This window comes from Haplochromis burtoni, unplaced genomic scaffold (genome assembly GCF_018398535.1).
Source record: "Haplochromis burtoni strain Fernald_Lab_line unplaced genomic scaffold, NCSU_Asbu1 Contig_37, whole genome shotgun sequence".
NCBI lineage: Eukaryota > Metazoa > Chordata > Actinopteri > Cichliformes > Cichlidae > Haplochromis > Haplochromis burtoni.
This window is the reverse complement of record NW_024582398.1, coordinates 2,841,721-2,863,647: the sequence shown is the minus strand read 5'-3', so window position 1 is coordinate 2,863,647 and position 21,927 is coordinate 2,841,721. Positions and strand designations below refer to the sequence as shown.

At 40.0% G+C, this 21,927-nt stretch overlaps 2 protein-coding genes across 3 annotated transcripts; both read left to right on the top strand.

Annotated features, from left to right (window-relative positions):
• Nucleotides 1-650: 650 nt before the first annotated feature.
• On the top strand, nt 651-15,354 carry LOC102308455 (thrombospondin-2). 2 transcript variants are annotated; one of them, XM_014332769.2, is made up of 22 exons: nt 653-1,046; nt 1,224-1,416; nt 1,551-1,616; nt 1,725-1,861; nt 2,399-2,917; nt 3,530-3,623; nt 3,742-3,906; nt 4,147-4,323; nt 4,409-4,582; nt 4,892-5,022; nt 5,716-5,850; nt 5,933-6,151; nt 6,258-6,365; nt 6,460-6,619; nt 6,879-6,997; nt 7,969-8,203; nt 8,724-8,951; nt 9,040-9,170; nt 9,283-9,423; nt 9,605-9,702; nt 12,444-12,583; nt 14,972-15,354. In XM_014332769.2, exons 3-22 carry the CDS (start codon nt 1,553-1,555, stop codon nt 14,977-14,979), a joined length of 3,183 nt encoding a protein of 1,060 aa, XP_014188255.1. In that variant the 5' UTR covers nt 653-1,046; nt 1,224-1,416; nt 1,551-1,552; the 3' UTR covers nt 14,980-15,354. The 2 variants fall into 2 exon arrangements, with proteins under 2 accessions (XP_005919545.1, XP_014188255.1); XM_005919483.3 differs by lacking the exon at nt 14,972-15,354 and having other exon boundaries at nt 651-1,046; nt 12,444-12,615.
• A 513-nt stretch (nt 15,355-15,867) lies between these two features.
• LOC102309688 (potassium channel subfamily K member 1) lies at nt 15,868-21,795 on the top strand. Its single transcript, XM_005919488.3, has 3 exons — nt 15,868-16,384; nt 18,224-18,628; nt 20,395-21,795. The coding sequence occupies exons 1-3, from the start codon at nt 16,033-16,035 to the stop codon at nt 20,697-20,699; spliced, it is 1,062 nt and encodes a 353-aa protein (XP_005919550.1). The 5' UTR covers nt 15,868-16,032; the 3' UTR covers nt 20,700-21,795.
• Nucleotides 21,796-21,927: the final 132 nt, after the last annotated feature.

The following is a 21,927-nucleotide window of genomic DNA, read 5'->3' as shown; positions in this document are numbered from 1 at the left end:
CAACACCACCTCGCTTTTGTTAAGCTGCCTGATTGCATAAAGTGCCCTGTTTCTCATCCTGCCTCAATCTTATTAAAGGTCTTCTTGTTGCTTTCAGTACTACCTTCTGGCGATAGCCCCTGTAGCCTTCAATCAGTTTTTTTGAGACCATAGTGGATGCCCTCTTTAAAACTATTTTCTCCCCATAAACACAGTGTAAGACTAACAGAGTCAGGACTTTGAGACAGATCCCAGAACAGAGTGTGCCTTCCGCACAGCATATCACTCCAAGCGTGTCACGCTAGACTCTGCCAAGTAATCTCACCCAACTCTACCTTTTTCTATCCCCTCAGATCTTATTACTTTTGGGCTTTTTCTGACTCCCAGAGCAGCGACAGCACCTGCTTTCACTGTCTCCGTCACTGAACCACTTCCAGGAAGAAACATGGTCTCTGTTCTTATTTGTTCTCCGCTGTGATGTTTCTAGGTATCTGGAAATAGAAAATTTGTTGGGATTTTGTGTGAGTGTGTTTGTATGGGCACAGGCGCATGCATATGTGCACACACATCTGTGAGATTCATTAGTCCACAAGTGGAGTGTACAGATGGAAAATGTGATTCGGGATGATGATGCCTTTTTGACTCAGCAGGGAGAAGACCAAACAGAGAGAGATCCCAGCCGAAGTAGATGTTTTTGTATTCCATCAGTTTTCTCATAGCTCACAATCTTCTGCACACAGCACTTCCAAAAGCACAAACATGCAAACACACACGCATCGAGCCTCTAATTTTTGCAAAGGATTTATGGTAATGCCAGTTTTCTCGCTGCTAAAATATTGGAAAATTTGTGCAGCCAGTAACAGAGTGTGTTTGTGCCTGTGTGCCTGTTTCGGTGTGTGAGTGTGTGCATTCGTGCATGCAAGTCTCATTTTGGAGAGTGAAGAGTGTAAATGATGTGTCTGGGAAACCTGCATCGAGACGTCAACACACACACAGACACAGTTCCTTCCATCCAGCTGGGTTCCTCGCTGGGAGATATGCAGCCTAGTTCATCGCCAGACACACGGGTAAAATATGGCCCCTGCTCCTGCCACACATACACACACATACACAGACACACACACTCTCAAACAAATAACACTGTTTGAGATTTCTCCCGAACTAACAAAGCTGTCTGCATGTTTCTTACTCAGATTACTCTCTTACCAAACCCATCCCTTTTTTCTTTTCTTTGGATGATTCAGTGACAAATTACTGAGTGAACTGTGCTGGTGATCTTCACTCTGGATACCAAGGTGAGAAGATAATAAAGGAGGGAAGCAATCAAGGAAGAGGAAAAGGAGACATTCCACAACAGCCCCTGCGGAGCTGCAGCAGGGACGAGCCTACTGGCTGTGATTTCTAGTCAGGAAAGGCAGAGGAGCAAGGAGAACGCAGGTATGCATGGTTATTTCTCTCTTTTTGTCCTTCTTTTTCTTTTATTTCCTATGCCTGAGATCTGCTTGGATTCTATATAGGAGGTTACTTTCTATATTTCAAGGTGACTGCATGTGTTATTTATGTGTAAGCAGGAATGGGTTATCTGAGGGGTCTCCTTCAGCTTTTGATATTCCTCTATGCAGCAGGAGTGTGTGCAGGTACCACACATATGCATCAGTACAGTTGCTCCGCCTGTTTCTTTATCATTAAAGCAGAATCATATCTAGATCTTGAAAAGCCCACACATACTCGTGCCTCCTCCACAGGTGTGGATGGCGCAAAGGTCAGCAACTTGTCATCGCAAATCTGTCTTCATCCGTGTGAGGACCTGTTTGGCTTGCTCACTGAGATCCATGGCCTACGTGTTGTGACCAACAACCTGCTCGAAGACTTGGATAGAGTAGTAAGATGCATAAAAGCATGCACATTTATCATGGTATTTATTAAAATTGTGTTTCTTATTGCCTGATGGTACATTATTTTATAGCAGCATGAGCAAGAATTTAAATATTTTTTAGCAAACAGGTTAAAATGTTGTGTCATTTTTAAGGTAAAAGTAACTTTAAACATGAACATTTTTAAATCTTTTTTTTTAGATTATTTTTAGGTTATTTAAACCAGTAATAGTCCATTTTGAATAACTATGTGTTTACCAAGGTTGTAATACACTTTTTATTCTGTGTCATCACAGAAAAGTTGACTGAATTTAAATTCTGAGAGTAATTCTTTTTCCAGTGCAAATGGCACAAATAAAGGATTTTCTGTCTGGAAGTACTGTGGTCTGTGGCAAATGCCTCTGGGGGAAAAAAAAAACAAAAAACCAAGAGGAAATCTCCCCACAGATATGGCCCACAGTAGTTTGGCTGGTCTCATTCAATATAAATACACAATAATACTTTCTTATTTGAAAAATGTATTTAGCTAATTTTAGTATTTTCAGTCCAAAGAAAATGAAGAGATACGGATATCTTTGGATGAACTCAGTAACAGACATGGCAGTGGTACCAGCAGTGGCAAAGGGAAAGGCCATGGGAGAGGCAATGGGAACGGCAACAGCAGCAGCAGCAGCAGCAGCAGCCACGGCCGTGGCCACAGCAACGGCAATGGCAGGGGCAATGACAATGGGAACGGCAACGGCAGCAGCAGCAGCCACGGCCGTGGCCACAGCAACGGCAGTGGCAGAGGATATGGCAACAGCAACGGGAACGGCAACAGCAGCAGCAACAGCCACGGCCGTGACCGCAGCAATGGCAGTGGCAACAGCAGCGGCAGTGGCAATGGTAATGGCAACGGCAGTGGCATCAGCAGCAGCATCAGAAGCAGCCGCAGAGGTGGTGATGGTGACAGCAGTGACAATGATCTTGACAGAGACAGTGAGGCGTGGTGTGTGCAGGATGGACGAGTGTACGAGCAGGGGGAGGACTGGGAGGTTGACAGCTGCACCTCCTGTACTTGCCAGGTTTGTGCTGAACAAATCTATTAACTACAATAACACGCTGGCAGAATTTCCTGGGGAAATACCATGCAAGCATTTAACTGAATTAAGGATTTATAAGAGATAGAGAGCAGATATTAATATCATCATCTACACCAGCAAAGTAAAATGGAAAATTATAAGTGACAACCTTTAGCATTAAATTAATCTTCAAGGTAGCTTACCAAGGTTCTTATACACAAGGACTTTGGTTGACGACTTGACTGCTGCAACTTATTATTGCTTCGCTTCACTCTAATACTTAATAAAAAGCAAATATGCAGTATTTTAAAAATGTCCAACTGTTCCTTTAAACGATGTTTACCAATTGGGGAAGTTTCACTTGTATGCAATGTGGTTTCATTTATTTCCAGAAGTTCTATATTTTATGCATGCTTCATCCTCATCCCTACGTCTGTTTCTTTTTATAAGAACCATTATTTTTGTTGAGGATGGGATGAAGGATTAGCCTGACTTGTTATGACTCATGAAAACATACCATTCCTTGCAAGAACTGGCATTCAGCAAAACATCTGGATTCAATAATGTGATATTGTTAGAAAATCTAAATGTATCAACACTGGACTGTCTTGCCAGGATGGAAAGGTGGTTTGTCAACAGGTGTCATGTGCTCCTGTGTCCTGCATCAATCCGTCTTTTGTCGATGGAAGTTGCTGTCCTGTCTGTCTTAGTGAGTATCATTTTTCTGCAGCTGGGATTTTGTCTTTACATGGATGCCAAGATTAATAAATATAATAAAAACACAACAACAACAACAACAACACGTCTGTTGTCTGTATGTAATAAAGATGATGAAGACGGCTGGTCCCCATGGTCTGAGTGGACCCACTGCTCCGCCATCTGTGGACGTGGAGGGCAGCAAAGGGGTCGATCCTGCAATGGCATCATGCCGTCCTGCTCTGGTCCGTCAGTCCAAACCCGCAGCTGCATGATGATGAAGTGTGACCGCAAGGGTAAGGCATCACTCTGCACATCGGATCTGTCACCTGTTTCAGCTTAATGCTCTTTTAGTGACTGACTGAGCCAAGTCCTATTCAAAACAGTGAACTGGCAATTCCCAGACGGCGAAAATATGAAACCTCAGACAAATGGAGATCGTAGAGATTCTAATCGTAATTGGAAACATGTTTTGTTCTCTGTACGCTGCTGAGCTGTAGCGGTGGTCTGACTTTCTTTTGTCTTTATTTGTCTAGTGCGTGCTGACGGGAACTGGGGCCTTTGGTCTCCTTGGTCTGCGTGCACAACCACATGTGGAGAAGGAAACATTACACGGGTCCGTCTGTGCAACAATCCTCCACCACAGAAGGGGGGCAAGGGGTGCACAGGTAGCGCCATGGAGACACAACCTTGCAACAACACGCTCTGCCCGAGTAAGTAGGAGCGCACAGCTGCACATTTGAAAGCACTCATACGCATTAAAAGTGGCTCAAAGGTAAATGATGCATTTCGGTGTAGTTGCTGGAGGCTGGACGGCCTGGACTGAATGGTCAGTCTGTTCAGAGACATGTAACGGGGGCCTCATGAGTCGCCAGCGAGAGTGTGTGAACCCCGCCCCTCAGAACGGCGGGAAGCCTTGTGCTGGAGATGCTGTGGACTATGAAGGATGTAACAAACAACCATGTCCTTTAGGTAAACCTTAACCTTGTGCAGCTGTACCAACTAATGTTATTCTACATGCAGGCTAAGCCTCACATACATAGAGAACCTTAATCCCATTTTATTGGAGAGAACATGTTTTCAAACAATTGAGGATTAAGAAATAATATCCTTCACTGTTTGCTCTGCTTTATTCAATTACAGAGGCTTAGGATAGAAAAGAGAAATGATTCGAATATGAATTCCTTCAGAATCATTATGGTGCAATTGACCCACACTTGAACAATTTGCTTTGTGACTAAGTGTAAAAGACTTTTATGTGTAAATTTTTATGCATTTCAGATATGTGCTTGCTTTCTAATCCTTGTTTTCCTGGGGTTAAATGCACAACGCATCGCGATGGATCATGGGAATGTGGACGCTGCCCGTTGGGTTTCAGTGGTAACGGCACTCATTGTGAAGATGAGAATGAGGTAATGAGATTAGACACAGGATCACACTACACAATATGAACGCAACAATGGCCTAACTTCGCTGATGCATGGCGTAGGAAAGGTCCTCCTCAAAATTCCTTAGCATAATGCTGCATTTCATTGATTTTCAGGGAGTTATCTTTATTTCCTTGCAGTGAATTGTGGCCCAACTTGACAAGGTCAGCAGGGCCGTTTCCAGTGATGATAATGCCTGCCTGTCAGTTGGTTGCATATGTTAAAGTGTCTCTATAACTATGGAATGAATTATTGGGAATTTTTTAGACCTTATGGCTCCCAGATGATGCATCCAAATAACATTGGTGACCCAGATTTTTCCTCTAATACCACATTTATGGTTTTGATTTAAGTGACAAGACAGCTAGATGAACTACCATGAATTTTGGTACAGATATTCATATTCCTCCAGAGATTAAGAACTTTCATCAGTCATTAACTTTTTGCCTGGTGGAATCGTTTTGTCAAAACTTTAATTTTTCCGATACTTATCTGAAGCGCTAATGACATTTCCAGAAGTCAGTGGACTCATTTTTAACTTCTCTGACTTAGTAACCATTGAAATATTCTGTAGTCTGATCCTGACAAAGAGATTTTCTTTCAACACGCGTAACACCTTTGTACAGTTCATGTTTGATATGCTGAACATGGATAATCTCTCAACCTCCATCTCTTCAGTGTGAAGTGGAGGGAGTGTGTGTTACACTGTGCATAAACACAGACCCTGGATTCTACTGCCTGCCCTGTCCGCCGCGCCATAAAGGCACTCAACCGTATGGCCTCGGTCTGGATGAAGCCCTGAAAACCAGGCAGGCAGGTGTTTTTCTCTTTGCTTTGACCTGCAGTCATTAACCGTAGAGACTTTTGGATTCTCAAAGAGCTGCTCTGTTTGTAGGTGTGTGAACCGTACAACCCTTGCAAAGACAACACACACACTTGCCACAAGTATGCTGAGTGTATATACCTTGGCCTGGCGTCTGAGGTCTTGTACAAGTGTGTGTGTGCAGTGGGGTTTGCTGGCGATGGCTCCCTGTGTGGTGAGGACTCTGATCTGGATGGCTGGCCCAATAATAGATTACCCTGCAAGCAGAATGCCACCTATCACTGTGAAAAGGTAAGATATCTACTTCAGCGTGAGCTAAAATCATTCAGACTTGTTGAGAGATACCCGAGCTGCATTCTGGTTGGATACCATTAATCTTTGTTGTGACTGGCTGCAGGATAATTGCCCCATGCTGCCAAACTCTGGACAGGAAGACCTGGATGCGGACGGACAGGGCGATGCCTGTGACCCTGATGATGACAATGATGGCATCACAGATGAAAGGGTGAGATAAAACCACTTTAAAGTCGCCATGATTGAAAACAGGCGTGTCTTGCCGTATGCAAACATCCATGTGAATGTGTGTTTTTTTGACACAGGACAATTGCCCGCCGATGTACAACCCTCGGCAGTTTGATTCTGACAGGGATGGGGTTGGGGACAGCTGCGACAACTGTCCATTTGAAAGCAACCCTATGCAGACAGACACTGATAACAATGGAGAGGGAGACGCCTGCAGCATCGACATAGATGGAGACGGTAAGAACAACTCATTGTACCAGGCCTTGAATGTGCAGCTAGTCTGCTTGGAATCAGGATCAATTGGTGGTAATAAAGTGACAGTGCTGGCAATGTAATAACTCAAAAAAAGTAGATATGAACTTGAAAATATAGATGAAATTGAATTTACCGAAACATAGCCTTGATGTATATTATTTGTCTGGTTATGTTCACAAAATTTTTTATTTTTTTTAAATCAGTCTAAAGGCTGTGTGTGTGTTTCTGTCTATTCTTTCAGAGGTTCTGAATGACCGGGACAACTGTCCTCTAGTCTACAACACCGACCAGAGGGACACAGACCTGGATGGTGTCGGAGACCAGTGTGACAACTGTCCACTTCTACATAACCCAGACCAGGTTCTTGAAAAAAATCAAAAGTTTTCGAACATTTTTTTCTTCTGGCTTACCCCCAAAACCCTGTCAGATGAATCTACTACTCTGTTTATGAACATACCTTTTATATTTAAATAAGTGCATTTGAGCTAATTTTAAAGTTAGATTTGGACTGTCTCCAGTTTATTTTAAACTCTTTGTGATTATATGTTGCTTACAATTCATTAGTTACAGTAAGAAAACTCCGTCACCCATTAATCAACTACTTTTAGTCACTATTATATTTAAAAACTCTTCATTAAATGCTGCTGCCACAGGTTAGCTAATGTTTAGAAAGCTATTTTGTTTATTGATGCTTTGAGCTAGCAGTTCCAACTGTGAGACATGTTTTAGTTAATTATTTCCAACTTTTGATTTTAGAGAAATATTTACTTATTATGTTTAATTAATAATTTTAACTGATAATTCATACAATTAGCTAACACTTGTAACTGGTCGCCATATTTTTAGCTTATCATTTCCAGCTTTTGGTTGGATGGATGATGATGATTTGGGCTTGTTTTGCCCAAATCATAGGGTCTGGTCACCTTATTGAGTCAACCATGAACAAATATGCATAACATAACAAAGTATTCTACAATCAAATGTAAGCCTATCTCTCCAACAGTTAAAGCCTGGCTGGAACTGGGCCATGCAACAGTATAATGATCCCAAGCACAGCAGTTAATCTACAACAGAAAAAAGAAAAGTATCTAGGTAGTGCTATAGTCCCAAAACTCAACTTGATTGAAATGCTGAGGTAGGACCTTAAGAGAAACCGTAAGATTTAATTTCATTTAATTGTGACCTCTTTTTTATTTATTTATATATTTTAGCTAATTTCTCATCTAATCCGAGCCCCCAGGCTAATACAGAAGTATTCCCTGCACTAAATAAATAATGCTGTTTGTAGTGACCCAAAACATATTATACACTACATCCACATGTGTTGGCAGCTTGACTCTGACAGTGACCTGGTGGGAGACATGTGCGACGACAATGAGGACATCGATGAGGACGGCCACCAAAACACTCTAGACAACTGCCCCTATATTGCCAACAGCAATCAGGCTGACCACGACAAAGATGGAAAGGGAGATGCTTGTGACCATGACGACGACAATGACGGTATCCCTGATGACCGTGACAACTGCAGACTGGTACCCAACAGGGACCAGGTAGACTCTGATGGTCAGTGTTGTTACAGCTGAGCTATCCTATCCTAGTCTACCCAAGGAGGCAAAATAGAAAGTAAACAGGGATGTTTCAAATCAATAAAAAAAAGTGAGCAATTTGATTTTATTTAAAAATAAAATAAGACCTGATTCCCATTCTAGCCAGTCATAGGTGTGTCAAGCTTTACATAGCTAATATCAAAATACAGACATGAACAAATAGTTTGCTGTCACACAGGGAAAATAACTTGTACAATTTATGATTAATGGATTTTGCAGTCATGAAATAAAATCTTGTGACTATCAGTCCAGTTTCCATTGCTTCAGGTCATATTGATCTTGGACATCAACATAAACACTTAATGGCTCTCTGTAGTGTAATTAATAATACTTAAAAGGTTGATCTATCCACCATCATACATGGTTTTCTTAGTACATTTTCATGTTATCTTGTCCAGTTCTTTTCCCCCATCTTGGCAAAAAATAATAAGGAAAAGTCAAGTTACACTTGTTCTCTTTTTTCTTTATTCTTTCAGGTGATGGCAGTGGAGACGCATGCTTTGATGACTTTGACAATGACAGTATTCCAGATGCATTGGATCCCTGTCCCCTGAACCAGGATATTGGGTCTACAGATTTCCGGAAGTTTCAGGTTGTTTTGTTGGACCCTAAAGGCACCACGCAGTCTGACCCCCTCTGGGTCATCCGCAGCCAGGGTACAGAGCTGCTGCAGATTGCCAACTCTGACCCCGGGATCGCTTTAGGTGAGATTAACCATAAAAAACACTAAACATATATGACATATAATGAAAGTGATTAGTCAACATGAATAATATTCCTGTGTCTGAACAGGATACGACAAGTTCAGCGCCGTGGACTTCAGTGTCACATTTTATGTAAATACTAACCGAGATGACGACTACGCAGGGATTGTGTTTGCATATCAGTCCAGTCAACGCTTCTACGTTGTCATGTGGAAACAGGTGCGAGCTGAACGCTGACTCTTAATTCTCACAAGCAATAAACTTAAAATACATAATAGAGAACATGTAACCATTTCTCTCCACCACATTGATTTTTTTTCTGTAAGCGCAGGTGTCTCAGGCCTACTGGGAGAAAAAGCCAACCAAAGCTTTCGGCACTGCTGGAGTCTCAATCAAACTGGTCAACTCAAACACAGGACCAGGGGAGTATCTGCGCAATGCTCTGTGGCACACAGGAAACACTAGACACCAGGTTAGAATGAGTAAACTCATAAATCTGCCACCTTTTTATTGTGCTTTCAGTATCATAAAAAATACAAAGAAAATCTTATCTTAAAAGATAACACTTTCTGAATATTAAATTGTTTGGCGCAGTAAACATTAGATACTTTGGTAAATATGATTGTCCTCCGTGGCGCCTGAATATGTTTCAGGTCAGAACTTTGTGGCACGACCCCAATAAAATTGGCTGGAAGGACTACACACCCTACCGCATGCACCTTATCCACCGACCCAAGACTGGGTTTATCAGGTACAAACCATAATGTAAAGTGTCACCACAACTGTGGTTTGATTTATTATGGATTATTGATTCTTGAAAGAGGCAGTGACCCCAGAATATGCAGCATATATTCATTTCTGACAGAAGATATTGCTCTGTGAAGTAGTTATACTTCTGGGTTTTTCCATGAAAGATCAGTGAATCCTCCCACCTGACCCACTCAGAATCAACTTAAAATATGATTAAATACAGCTAGAAGATTAGCCTCATATCAAAATGTAGGAAAAAGAGACTTTTCATATGCTATCCCGTAACTTGTTTTGACCAGCAACCTATCCCACATGATGATTTAAGTATTAAAAGTTTATCCCAAATGCACTTTTTGAAGTTTTCTCTGACACATGTTTCTCTTACTCTACATCATCAACATTTAATTGGGCCAATGTTGCTTTAAAACTATGATATATCCCATGAGATTGATGCTCAAAGTTGGTTACAGAGAAAATCATGCTGACAAAAAATGAGATTTGGGCTTTAGCTTGTGACACATGGAGTGGGTGTAAAATGAATTTTGCTGTTGTTTTTAACAGAGCTTAGATGTCAGGCCTGAAAATTTCTTGTGGCTAGCCCCTGTAGTCAGGAAATCATGAGGGTTTAGATATGCTAGAGCAAAATAATATGATTAAAAAGTGCATCCTTATCTCCGACAGTCATGTGAAAAAGAACGTTTTTCACAGGACTCTTTGCATTCCTTCTTTAGCAACAATAACTTGATGTTATCATTTTCTGTTTGAGGTGATCAGTCTCTCACGTCCTTGTGGATTATGGCCCGATCTTCTTTACAGTGGTGAATCAGCTCATTGAGGTCTCCGAGCATTTGTTTATGCACAGCTCTCTTAAGGTCTCGCCACAGCATATCAATCAGGTTGACGTCTGGACTTTTATTGGGCCATTGCATCACCTTGATTCTTTTCTTTTTCAGCCATTCTCCTATAGATTTGCTAGCCAAGCTGTAGGTGTCATATAGATGGTGTCAAGTTTGACTCTAGAATACTTTGGTATACAGGGAAGCTCATGGCTAACTCAGTGGCTGTGCGGTGCCCAGGTCTTGTGGCCGCAAAACATATACAAATCATCACACCTCCACTACTGTGCTTGACAGCTAGGTTGAGGTAAAGTCTTTTGCATTACTTAAGTCCTATGGAAGCATTAAGGTGTACTTAGTTTGTCACAGGACTCATGGCAAAGTTTTCAAGTTTTATCATGACTGCATGACTTTTGATTGCCTGTAATGGGTTTTTTCATAGTATTAAGGCAAAATTTTTACATGCCTTCATTAGATACACTTACACAATAACCTAAGTTTAAAAAAAACCCCAGATATACTGAGATGAAACATTTGTCGCTCGGCTGGTTTTTGTATTTGGAACCTGGATTTAATTTATATTTTTGGGGTTGAGCTGTCATAAACAGCTGGATTATGAACTTGGAATCCACCAAACTTTTAGAATTAGAAAAACAAAGATTGGCAGGTTTCCTCAGGAGAACTCGAGCTCTTTTCTAGTGGAAACAACTGAACATTTACAGCTGAACATTCAGGTATTATTGGCTTGGCTTTTATAGGACCATACCAGTATTTTTTAACCCAATTACTACCCACGGAATACATTATTACCTATTATTTCCAAAGAAACTTCTTAATTTTAAGTCAAAATCGAACTTGCAGGCAGGAATTTTAGACATTTGTGATAGCGCTGAACATGCCTGTGTATATTTGCATGTATGGCAAACTATTAAAATTAATGTTATTATAGGTAAAAAATAGAAAAAATCTGGGGCATGTTCTTTGAAATAAAATTTTTGTGGCCCAGTTCAGTTCATGTAGGTTTTAGTGCAACAACAATCTGCAGAATGACTTCTTCAATCTGTGGAAATCACATTTGTGTCAGCCTGAAATGTTCTTACACTCGAGGACATCATCAATCTCTAAGAGTTATTTTATGATAACAGTGTAATTCACTTTCCAAGTCCAACCCACTTCTCCTCAACCTGCCACATCTACTTCTGTTTAGTTGTATTTCTCACTAATAGCCTGGATAAAAAAAAAAAAACAACAACAAAATAAAAACAACCCCAGGCTACGAGTTCTCTGTGCTCTGTGCTGTTTATGTGCAGATGGGGAAAACAACAGCAGTGCCATAGTGAGATTTCCAATCTGGAAAAAACAGAAGTCAGAGAAAAAAGCTGTTATGTGACAGATTTGAAAAAATACTCTTTTTTGATACATGCTGTGGCAGTGCTGCATTCCTGTTACTGAATGACTGTACTGGAGAATGAATGTACAACTGTACACTAAGTGAATGTGAGGCTGAAAAGAAGCTCCTGCTCTTTGACTGTGAAGGACGGACATGTATTGATATTTTGGATACTTGCTCCAAAGCTCCATTGTAACTACTATGAATATATCTCCAACTGACATCATGTCCTCTGTGATGTCCGTGAAAAAAACCGTTAAGTATGCAACGTCAAGAAAAACGTAAAGTGTGAATTTATAGTAACTTTGCGAAGGACAAGCAGAAAAAGAAGAAGAATAGAAAAGATACCTCAAAAATGTCCTTGATGATACTATTTGAAATTGAAATGCCTTTAGTTACTTTCTGCAGGTTATCTTGCATTTTACTTATGATTTTAACTTAAATTTAATGTGAACATGGTAGTGTTGTACTACGGCTGATTTGCACTGGGTTGGCTATACTGTGCTTCCTTTGCAGGGTGGTGGTGTACGAGGGCAGGGACATTTTGTCCGACTCGGGGGCCGTGTATGACCACACCCTGGCTGGAGGCAGACTGGGACTGTTTGTGTTCTCTCAGGAACATGTTATCTTCTCAGACCTCAGATATGAGTGTAGAGGTAAGACATCCTGCTAACACTTTACATTAAGTGAAACAAAAATGTGCCTTTTTAGTAAAGTACAAGTGAGGAATGGATCAGCAATGGCCTGATAGTAAATGCTCATTGATAGTTCCCTAATAAATCCAGCTCTTGGCATTCCATGTGAAAAATATTATTTACTAAAGAATCAACTGGGAGATCCTGTGTTAGTGAATCATTAGGTACCGGTGAGTTCATAATTATCCTTGCATTAACAACTTGCCACTGTCCTCATAACTCAATACAGTAATTACTTACACTGATTACTTGTTGCTCTTTTTATGTGGCATCAAGGACCAAAGCACACTTCAGTGGTTTCTCATTATTTCAGGTTTACCTTACCATTAATTACCCCCTGCCTCCTGTGATTATGCACAGATTATTAACATGTTATTATATGACTGGCATGGTGAAGGCAAATTTTAGTGTAAGAAACGTAAATAAGTTGTTCCTCTAGTAGTTTCTACATTACATTTTTATGGTGTTTGCCTTTATTATGTTACAAAGAATTAAGTTATTCATATAAGTGCGTTTGAATGTTGAATACTGAGATACTTTTTGAGGACCCTGCTCTTTTTAAAATTTATTAAGTAATTATGGACTACAGGCAATGGAGGAGTCATGCTGAAAAAATCAGTAACTACTAAGTAACTACTTTGTATGAGGTTTTGCAGCAGTACGTATACAGATAACTGCACTAACTGGTCAGTTCATTAGGTACAATTTGCTTGTACTGGTTTGGACCATCTTTTCTCTTCAGAAATGCCCTAATTCTTCATGACACAGATTCAACAATGCGCTGGAAACATTCCTAAGAGATTTTGACATGATCATGAGACGCAGTTGCTGCAGTTTTGTTCACTGTACATCTACAATGTGAATCTCCCGTTCCATCACTTCACAAACATGGTCTATTGGATTGAGACCTGGTGTCTGTGGAGGTCATTTAAGTACAGTGAACTCATGTTCGGGAAACACTGTGGTCATAAAGGAATGGACATGGTCAGCAACAATACTCAGGTCAGATGTGATGATTAAATGATACTCAGTTGGTACTAAGAGGCTCGAAGTTTGCCAAGAAAATATTGCCTACGCCATCACACCAACAACAACGTGAACTGTAATTGTAAGGCATGATGGATCCATGTTCTCATGTTGTTCACACCAAATTCTTATTATACCATCCAAGTGTCAGACCAGAAATTGGGACACATTTCATCTTACGTTGTTTAATTGCGGTGAGCCCATGCAAACCAAGTGTGGTCTTCTGCTGCCGTAGCCCATCTGCTTCAAGGTTCAATGTGTTGCTCCTCTAGTTACCTCGGTTTTAACGAGTGGTTATTTGATTTACTGTTGCCTTTTTATCAGCTCAGAGCAGTCTGCCATTCTCCTGTGACCTCTGGCATCAATAAGCCATTTTTCTCCAAGAGAACTGCTGCTAACTGGATATTTTCTCCTTTTTTGGACCATTCTCTGTAAACCCTACAGATGGTTGTGTGGAAAATGCCAGTAGATCAGTCGTTTCTGAAATACTCAGACTAGCCCATCTGGCACTAACAGCCATGCCACATTCAAATGCGCTTAAATCACCTTTCTTCTCCATTCTGATGCTCGGTTTGAACTTCAGCGTGTCCTCGTGACCATATCTACATGCCTGAATGCATTCAGTTGCTGCCATGAAATTGGCTGATTAGCTATTTGCATTAGCAAGCAATTGACCAGGTGTGTCTAACAAAGCAGTGAGTGTATGAAGTAATTATTACTTAATAACTTATTAATATAATACATCCTAGCTTGTTCTTTATTTACTATAAAGTCCTAGACCAGGAGTTATTAGGTAGGTACTGATGAATTTTTCATTAGCTATAAGGTCATTCCTGAAGCATTCCTCACTCATTCTTTAGTAACTAAGCAAGCTTTTGAGTCAGTTAATTTTGCCCTCTGCTGCTGTGGGTGATGTATAAAACTTGTAAGGTGTATTGTACACCTTAAAGGTGGTACAATACACCACCTTTAAGGTAAAACCTAGAGTAGTTTCCTATCTGACGATCAGGCACCTTTTAAAGATCACAAGATTAGTATAGGAGAGAAAAGGGGGGCGGAGTCCAGCAGCACAAATCTGTGGCCATTTTTTTTACACTTTTCTAAATAATTGTACCTTTTGTGCTTTAAACACTTTATTAAATTCATTTATCTACTTTTTTTATAGTGGAACCATCTGAAATGTATTGTCATATCAGCAACTGTACAACTGTCAAAAAGTGCAATGTTTTCTGTGTTGAACTTACCTTACCTACTATCACTGCTTCAGATCATGTCTCCACACAGCAGTTCCTAAAAGTGGCTATTTTTCTTTTTGATTCTTAGATAACTGAATTATTGTCTCGGGATAATTTGGGAATTCCACAAATATCCACCAGAGAGAGAGAGGATACACCAGACTCGGGCGTTAATCCAGCCAAGACTATCAATTAATGACCATCCTCTATCTGTCAGCTTTGTATGCAGCAGTATTGATTTCAGGCTGTCTCATTCACTGTATATTACTGCTCTGACAGCATCTCTAATGACTGTAACTTCTTGTTGCTTTTCATTTTGTGCTTCCCTAATGGCTGTAAATAATTATTTATTGCCAGATGCCAGACATGAGAGGGAAAGATGCAAAGATAAATTGATGATGGAGTAAGTGGAGCACATGTCTGGCGGTTACTTATCAATAAAATGTTTTTTTTTTAATCAACTGTTCCTTTTTTCTTTTCTGATGACGCCAGTAGCTCACAGTATGCACACACACACACACTCGCACACACACGACTGTAGAAACATGGTCTCTAGCGTCTTCTAGTGGTAAAGGTGTTAATTACAAACAACGAGGATTTTCAACGCTCTGATAAAACTGTCCACGGGGATATGGAGGAGTAAAAGTGTAAGAAAATGGAAGCACACAAAGTTTAGATAACACATAATTTTATTCAAAAACAGTGTTTGAATTTTTTTTTAGAATAATAAAGAAGAAAATGGGCTTGGAAAGTATAGGGTGTATCCTAACCCCTATAAAAGATGGTCTTTTGGTTTAAAATGATGTTCTGCTGTTTTAATAATGCAAAATGTATGTTTGATCGCAGTAAATCTGGGTCACCGAAGAAAGCTGACCTTGCTCATGATTTATTAATTAATTTCCATTGACTCAAAACAGAAAACCCGTTCGACCGGCTTGAGAGGGAAGTGCAGTTAAAGACGCACTCCACCTGGCAAGGTGAATAAGTGACGTCACCACTGCCCTACCACTGAGGAATGAAGAATGAGGAAGACGAGTCCATCCACCGAGTACAGCATAGAAGACTCTACCAAAAGATTCCAGGATTTCTATTTATTTAAATTAAACTGAGTACTTTTTTTTTTTAATAAACAAACTTTAAGCAAGTGGGATGGTACGCGGGTGCACAAGAGGCGCGTGCCGTCGGTTTATAGACAGACGCCAGTCAGCGTTGAATTTCGGCCTGCTGGTTGTCGCTTACATCCTTTACCTCATCGTCGGCGCCGGGATCTTCTCCGCCATCGAGCTGCCGTACGAAGACGCGCTCCGGCAGAAGCTCAAAGCGGATCTACGGGACTTCCTGAGGAACAACTCCTGTGTGTCTGACGCTCGCCTAGAGGAGCTCCTGGCCCGCGCTCTCGAGGCCAGTAACTATGGAGTGTCCATCCTGGGTAACGACACCCAGCGTAGCTGGGACTTTGTGTCCTCCCTGTTCTTCACCAGCACCGTGCTGACCACAACAGGTGAGTCCAACGGATACAGGTGTTCAGACTTTAAAAGCCTTTGCTTCGAGAGTCGAAAATGTGAGTGGCCCATTTAGCTGAATAAATGTAAATTTGTGGCACGCTATATAAACAGGTTTCCTCGCTGTAACTAATAAGTCTATGGTTAAAGATCCCCTGTAGCCACTTTTAACACATTGGAAAATAATGTGGTTTGAATAATAAATGTTTAGGATGTTCATTTTTTTCTTTCCAAAGGAGAAAAAATAAAGTAGTTAAGGGAAAGAATTATTAACTGCATTGGACTTTAAATAACCTTCAAGTTCAGACAAGTATGTAGAATTACAATAGACTAGCTTTAAATTTCAGTTTATCCAGTTTATCACATGTCACTGAGCAGTCCTTACCTTTAAATATAACCTGAGATCTCCTTCCTCTCCTGTCCTATGTTTCTTACATCATTCTCCATCTCTCAGTGAAGTTATCTCAAACTCTTTTCTCTCCCTGGGAAATACAGCAGCCGTACCTTTTGCTAGCAGACACTGTGTGACAAACTGCACACAAGCAGTTTGTGTTTTTACTGATGTTTGTTGAACTTACAGAAACATTGCATTTGAAATGACCTGCCACTTACAAAGGATACTTCCTTTCTGTTCGCTCTAGTGATGGATACACAAATAGGAATATCTTTTCTGTTTTACCGTTCCCTCCATTTATCCTCAAATCGATTTGATGTTTTAAGGCACGCAGTGAAGTGAAACAAAAACTTCCCTGAAACGTGTTAAGCCTAAAGTAACAAACCTGTTTTGAAACTGCAACAAGAAGAAAGTACTCGTAAAAGTAAAAATGAATAATCAAATAAAGCACAGATTCTTACTAAAGACAGTAATGAATTTGTTACTTTGTTACTGATATACTTTTCTGTTACCTCAGTTTAATATGAGCAAAGAGAAATGACATAAAAACAGCTCCCTTGGTCATTTGGACATGTACGGTAGGGAACTAACAGTAAGCAAGCCGTGTTAAATGATGGAGAAATTCAATATATCATGTAATAATGTTTTGTGTATTTAAGTCAAGATTAACCAAGATGAGAAAAATCCCTCTGCCTAATTTTATTGATCAAGGTCTAGCTTAAATGTCCTTTTATAAATAGTGTGTGTTTCAAGGTGTCTCTATTACATGTATTGTTATTGTATTGTATGAATTTTGGTCCAGATTCTATAAATAATCCATGAAAGCAGTATTTGTCCTGCCTTTCAGGGCCTTTGTATAAGTAATACACTCAGGAAAGTAGTATTTTTATCAGACATATCAGTAAATGCGTCTCTAGAAGAATAAATCCTTATCTCAACTCATTTGTTTTTTTAAGATAAATAAAAAAAAACGATAAGTTTTTGTGCAAACCTTCAGCATTTGTCGCCAACACTTCTTGAGGGTGAGACTTTTATGTTTATATGAATGCATGAATTTATTTATTTTTCAGTTTTCTGGAGGTCTAGGAGGACCTTTGAGATATAAGTTTATAATGGCTATATTAGCATTTTAACAGAGTAGTTGTTGCATCACATACGACATGGCACAAGTGGTAGCTTATATTAACCAAAAGGAAACTAATAGGCAGCGTGAAATCATGCAAAGTTTACAGAGGATATCCTAAAAAATGTTAAAAATAAATAAATTATTTCTTTATTTCTATAGCCTGCTATCTGTGCTTCATTTTAAGACTTGACGAGTCTTGTTTGACGCTAACTACAGTTAGTTTTCACAAATCACGGGTGAATCCTGGAGGAGAATTCCTCCTTTTATTACTGTAACTCTGTAATTTACATAGTGCTGCATGTTTTGTTGTGTCTTCAGGTTATGGCCACACTGTTCCTCTCTCTGATGGGGGGAAGGCTTTCTGTATCTTCTACTCCCTCCTTGGCATCCCTGTTACCCTCTTCTTCCTCTCTGCTGCGGTTCAATGGATCATGTCCGTGGTCACACGTCGTCCACTGTCCTACTTCCATCGACGATGGGCTATGTCTAAGTCACACCTGGGAGTCATCCATGCTGCCTTCCTTGCCTTCATCACGACCCTTATCTTTGTAATTATCCCTGCATGGATCTTTGTCACTCTCGAGGAAGACTGGAACTTCCTAGAGGCTCTGTATTTCTGCTTCATCTCTCTGACAACTATTGGCCTTGGAGATTATGTACCAGGAGAAACTCCCAGTAAAGACGTAAATCCACACCCACACCTCTACCGGCTGGCCATTACAGGTGAGTAGGATTTAAAAAGGCAGTCACATTTTTTTAATCTAATATATCATGAAATAGATCATTTATGTTGTAAAAAGAAACAATTAAATATCAACATCTGGAATATTTTTTGGGCTTTCTCTTGCCTATAAGATAGTTTTTAGTGAAAACAGAGAAGACGCACAGTAAAGGGCTTCGTGTCTCCTGCTCAACCTCTGAGCTAAACCGACACCTAGAAATTCCTGACTTTTAATAAAATATCTATATAAATACACCCTTTGTTCCAAAGACACAATGTGTAAAAAGCCAACTATCATGCTACAAGGTTATTGGATCATTAGAAAATAAAAAGAAGCAATTCAAATATAATTATGTTTTCACAACTAAAAGCTGTTCTATTGATTTAAAAAGTCAATAAACACATGGAGAATCAGGCTCAGTGACTCTGAAAATAAGGTAAACGTCTTCTGATATTCATCAGAGTTTTTCTAAGAATTGAGCCACCCATTCATGATCTTCCCCTTTGCGAAAGTCAGTCAGCAGGCTAGGCAGGATATTCTAGACATCCTTCTCCCCAGTTCCTCCTGCCAGATTACGAGGATTTCCCATGCCAGATGAGATATATAGTGTGTTTTGAGTCTATCCCAGGGTCTTCTCCCAATGGGACCTGCCCAGAAAATCTCCAAACACCTAGTAGGCATTGTAAGAAAATGCCTGAACCATCTCATCCAGGTCTTTTTAGCATGGGGTAGCAGTGCTTTCACTCCCAATTCCCACCAGCCATTACTCTCTGTTTGGACATTGTAGAGAACCTGAACAATTTATACACAGGTGTGCACTACTTTCTTCATACAACAGTGCAAAGTGGCTTTAACATGAGTACAAAGGGGGGTGGAGTGCGCAACTAAGCAAGTAAACAAGAACATCACAGTTTCTGTTTCTAGAGTTAGGAAGCTCCCTAAATGATAACTGTAAGAGCCAGGGTGCTTTAGTTAGTAATACGTAGTGTTTTAATAAACCTTTAGCTTTTTGGCAATTTTCTTTAAAGAACGGCCTTCATTTCTTAAAACAAAAATACTCTGATGAGTTTTAAAAGAGAATGACTTAATCAAATCCATAAAGGTGAATACTTCATATTTTCTTCATCATGTGCATTGGATTTTAAAGATTTTCATGAGGTTTAATGCTAATGTCAGCATGCTAACATAATCACACTGACAATACTAACATGCCAGTGTTCACCAGGTGTGATATTTACTTTGCTTGCCAGTGTGGGATAGTATGTTTGCATCCCTCCATAACTTATATGGAGGGATGGGCAGTTGTATTTTTGGGCATCTGGCAAATGTAGATCCAGCATCAGCTCGTTAGTTCTGTTATCAACTCTGAAGGCAATAAGTGCATAATGACTTTGCTGTGGGTGTTCATTTTGGGGATGTGTTTTAAAGCTTGTAGGCTTAAAATAATTGCCTGCTGCGTCCAAGAATGAACAAAGGGAACTGTTTGCGTTGAGGGCCTGACAGATAATTACTGAGGCGAAACATGCTATTAATCTCGTTAAGCCAAGGGGTTCTTCAGAGTCAGGTTATAATTTTCCGTCGGCTCCATGTTGCAGCGGCTCCTTTCACCGTGACACCTTTTTTTTTTCAGTTTTGTTTGTTGGTATAAAAAATTCTAGGTGTTCCTGTAACAGTAGTAATGTTATAATTACAAATTCATCAAACAAAGCAGTCCCTGTTATTTTATCTGTACCTTTTATTTACTGACCAATAAAATTGCTCTTCCAGTCTACTTGCTGCTGGGCTTGGTGTGTGTCCTGGTTGTGCTGGAGACATGTTGGGAGCTTCCCCAAATGAAACGCCTTAGACATCGATTTTATGAAGAAAACCTTCGGGAACTGGACTCAGAGACCACCAACATCATCGACCGTGATCAATTGAGCGACCAGCTGGCCGATACTGCAGATCATGTGATAGATCACCCAGCAACCATCTCTTCTGTGTCAGAACAGGCTGCATCCATACGACAGAACGGGAAGTCAGCGCCTTACACCCTGGCATCAGGAAGTGCTCTTAACGGAAAACCGAGATGACAGATTGTGTTGGCTTCCAGGGTACGTTAGTACAAACTGTTCTTAAGGGGCTGTGTAATATTCTCCATGCATGGCTGCACAGGACGTACCGGCTTTGACCTCTTTCTATGTCTAGAGTTTATAAGGAGTCTGAACAAATTTATATTTATATCACCATCTAAGCAAAGTTATTTAAAAAAGCGATTGCTCTTTTCCATTGCCAAGAATGAAGTGTTTATCAGCATGGCATTGTTTCCACCCTTACTGTGCAATTCCCTGCCGATAGAGATCTTGGCACAGAGGAAGGGCTGGGCCCCCCAAACAGAGGGAAACCCCCACAAGTTTCCATTTCCTGCCAAGTTTTGATGTTGAAATTCCAAAGCAGCTCAGTCTGCTGCAGAGGATTTAGCATCCACTCTTGGCACGTTTCATAATCTATGGTGGTATTTGCATAGGAAATTTGCCTTCTTGAAAACAGTAAAGCAGTACCAGAAGAATCAGGCGTGTCGTCAGTGAGCCCTGTGTACATTATATACAGGAATTACAAGAAGATCAGGTGATAGCAAAGAATACAAATGTTTTTGTTCATGGTTCCTTACAAGTTATGATTAGCCTTCAGTTCTTGGTGGAATGTAGAAAATCAAGTGGTAAAAACCCTGCAATGTGTCGCTTCTTGACACTAGAGGGCAGCACTTTCATATTACAGTTGGATTTCCATGAAGCTTTTACTTGAAATTGCTATCTCATGCTGTTTAGGGATGTATTTCTTTAAAAGTGTAACCAAGGTGCAAAAATATGTCATTTTTAACACTGTGGGAGATGAAGGAATATGCCGAAAGATGTTTTAGTAGCAATAAAACAAATATACAATTAATGCTGGATGTTTTATGCCTGCAGTTATTTCTGTTTTTACTCACAAAGCAGCTTTAAAACAGACTCAAATCTTGACAATCAGAAATAATTGTTTTTTGGAGGGTTTTTGTTAAGGGATTCAATGAAAAGCAGAACTTTGAAATTGTTGGTTTGTTGTTGTTTTTAATCAAAAATCATTTGTTTTTTGGGATAAAATGTAAATGCATCATGAAACATTAAAGAGAATGAGTGATTATGTTTTTAACAAGTGTAAAAGTGCCAATCTGATTTTTTTTTTTTATAAACTTTAGTTATTTTATTTATACAGTAGTATCTTCACATTCACATGTTCATTATTTAAGACACTTAAATGCAGACTGACGTGGGTACAAGCACA

Bases quoted from the DNA above. Each gene is read 5' to 3' on its own strand.
- LOC102308455 (XM_005919483.3), top strand. From the start codon at position 1,553: ATGGGTTATCTGAGGGGTCTCCTTCAGCTTTTGATATTCCTCTATGCA. The intron at 3,907-4,146 runs GTAAGGCATCAC...TTATTTGTCTAG, and splicing joins GATGAAGTGTGACCGCAAGG to TGCGTGCTGACGGGAACTGG. The intron at 4,583-4,891 runs GTAAACCTTAAC...TATGCATTTCAG, and splicing joins CAAACAACCATGTCCTTTAG to ATATGTGCTTGCTTTCTAAT.
- LOC102309688 (XM_005919488.3), top strand. From the start codon at position 16,033: ATGGTACGCGGGTGCACAAGAGGCGCGTGCCGTCGGTTTATAGACAGA. The intron at 16,385-18,223 runs GTGAGTCCAACG...TTGTGTCTTCAG, and splicing joins CACCGTGCTGACCACAACAG to GTTATGGCCACACTGTTCCT. The intron at 18,629-20,394 runs GTGAGTAGGATT...TTGCTCTTCCAG, and splicing joins CTACCGGCTGGCCATTACAG to TCTACTTGCTGCTGGGCTTG.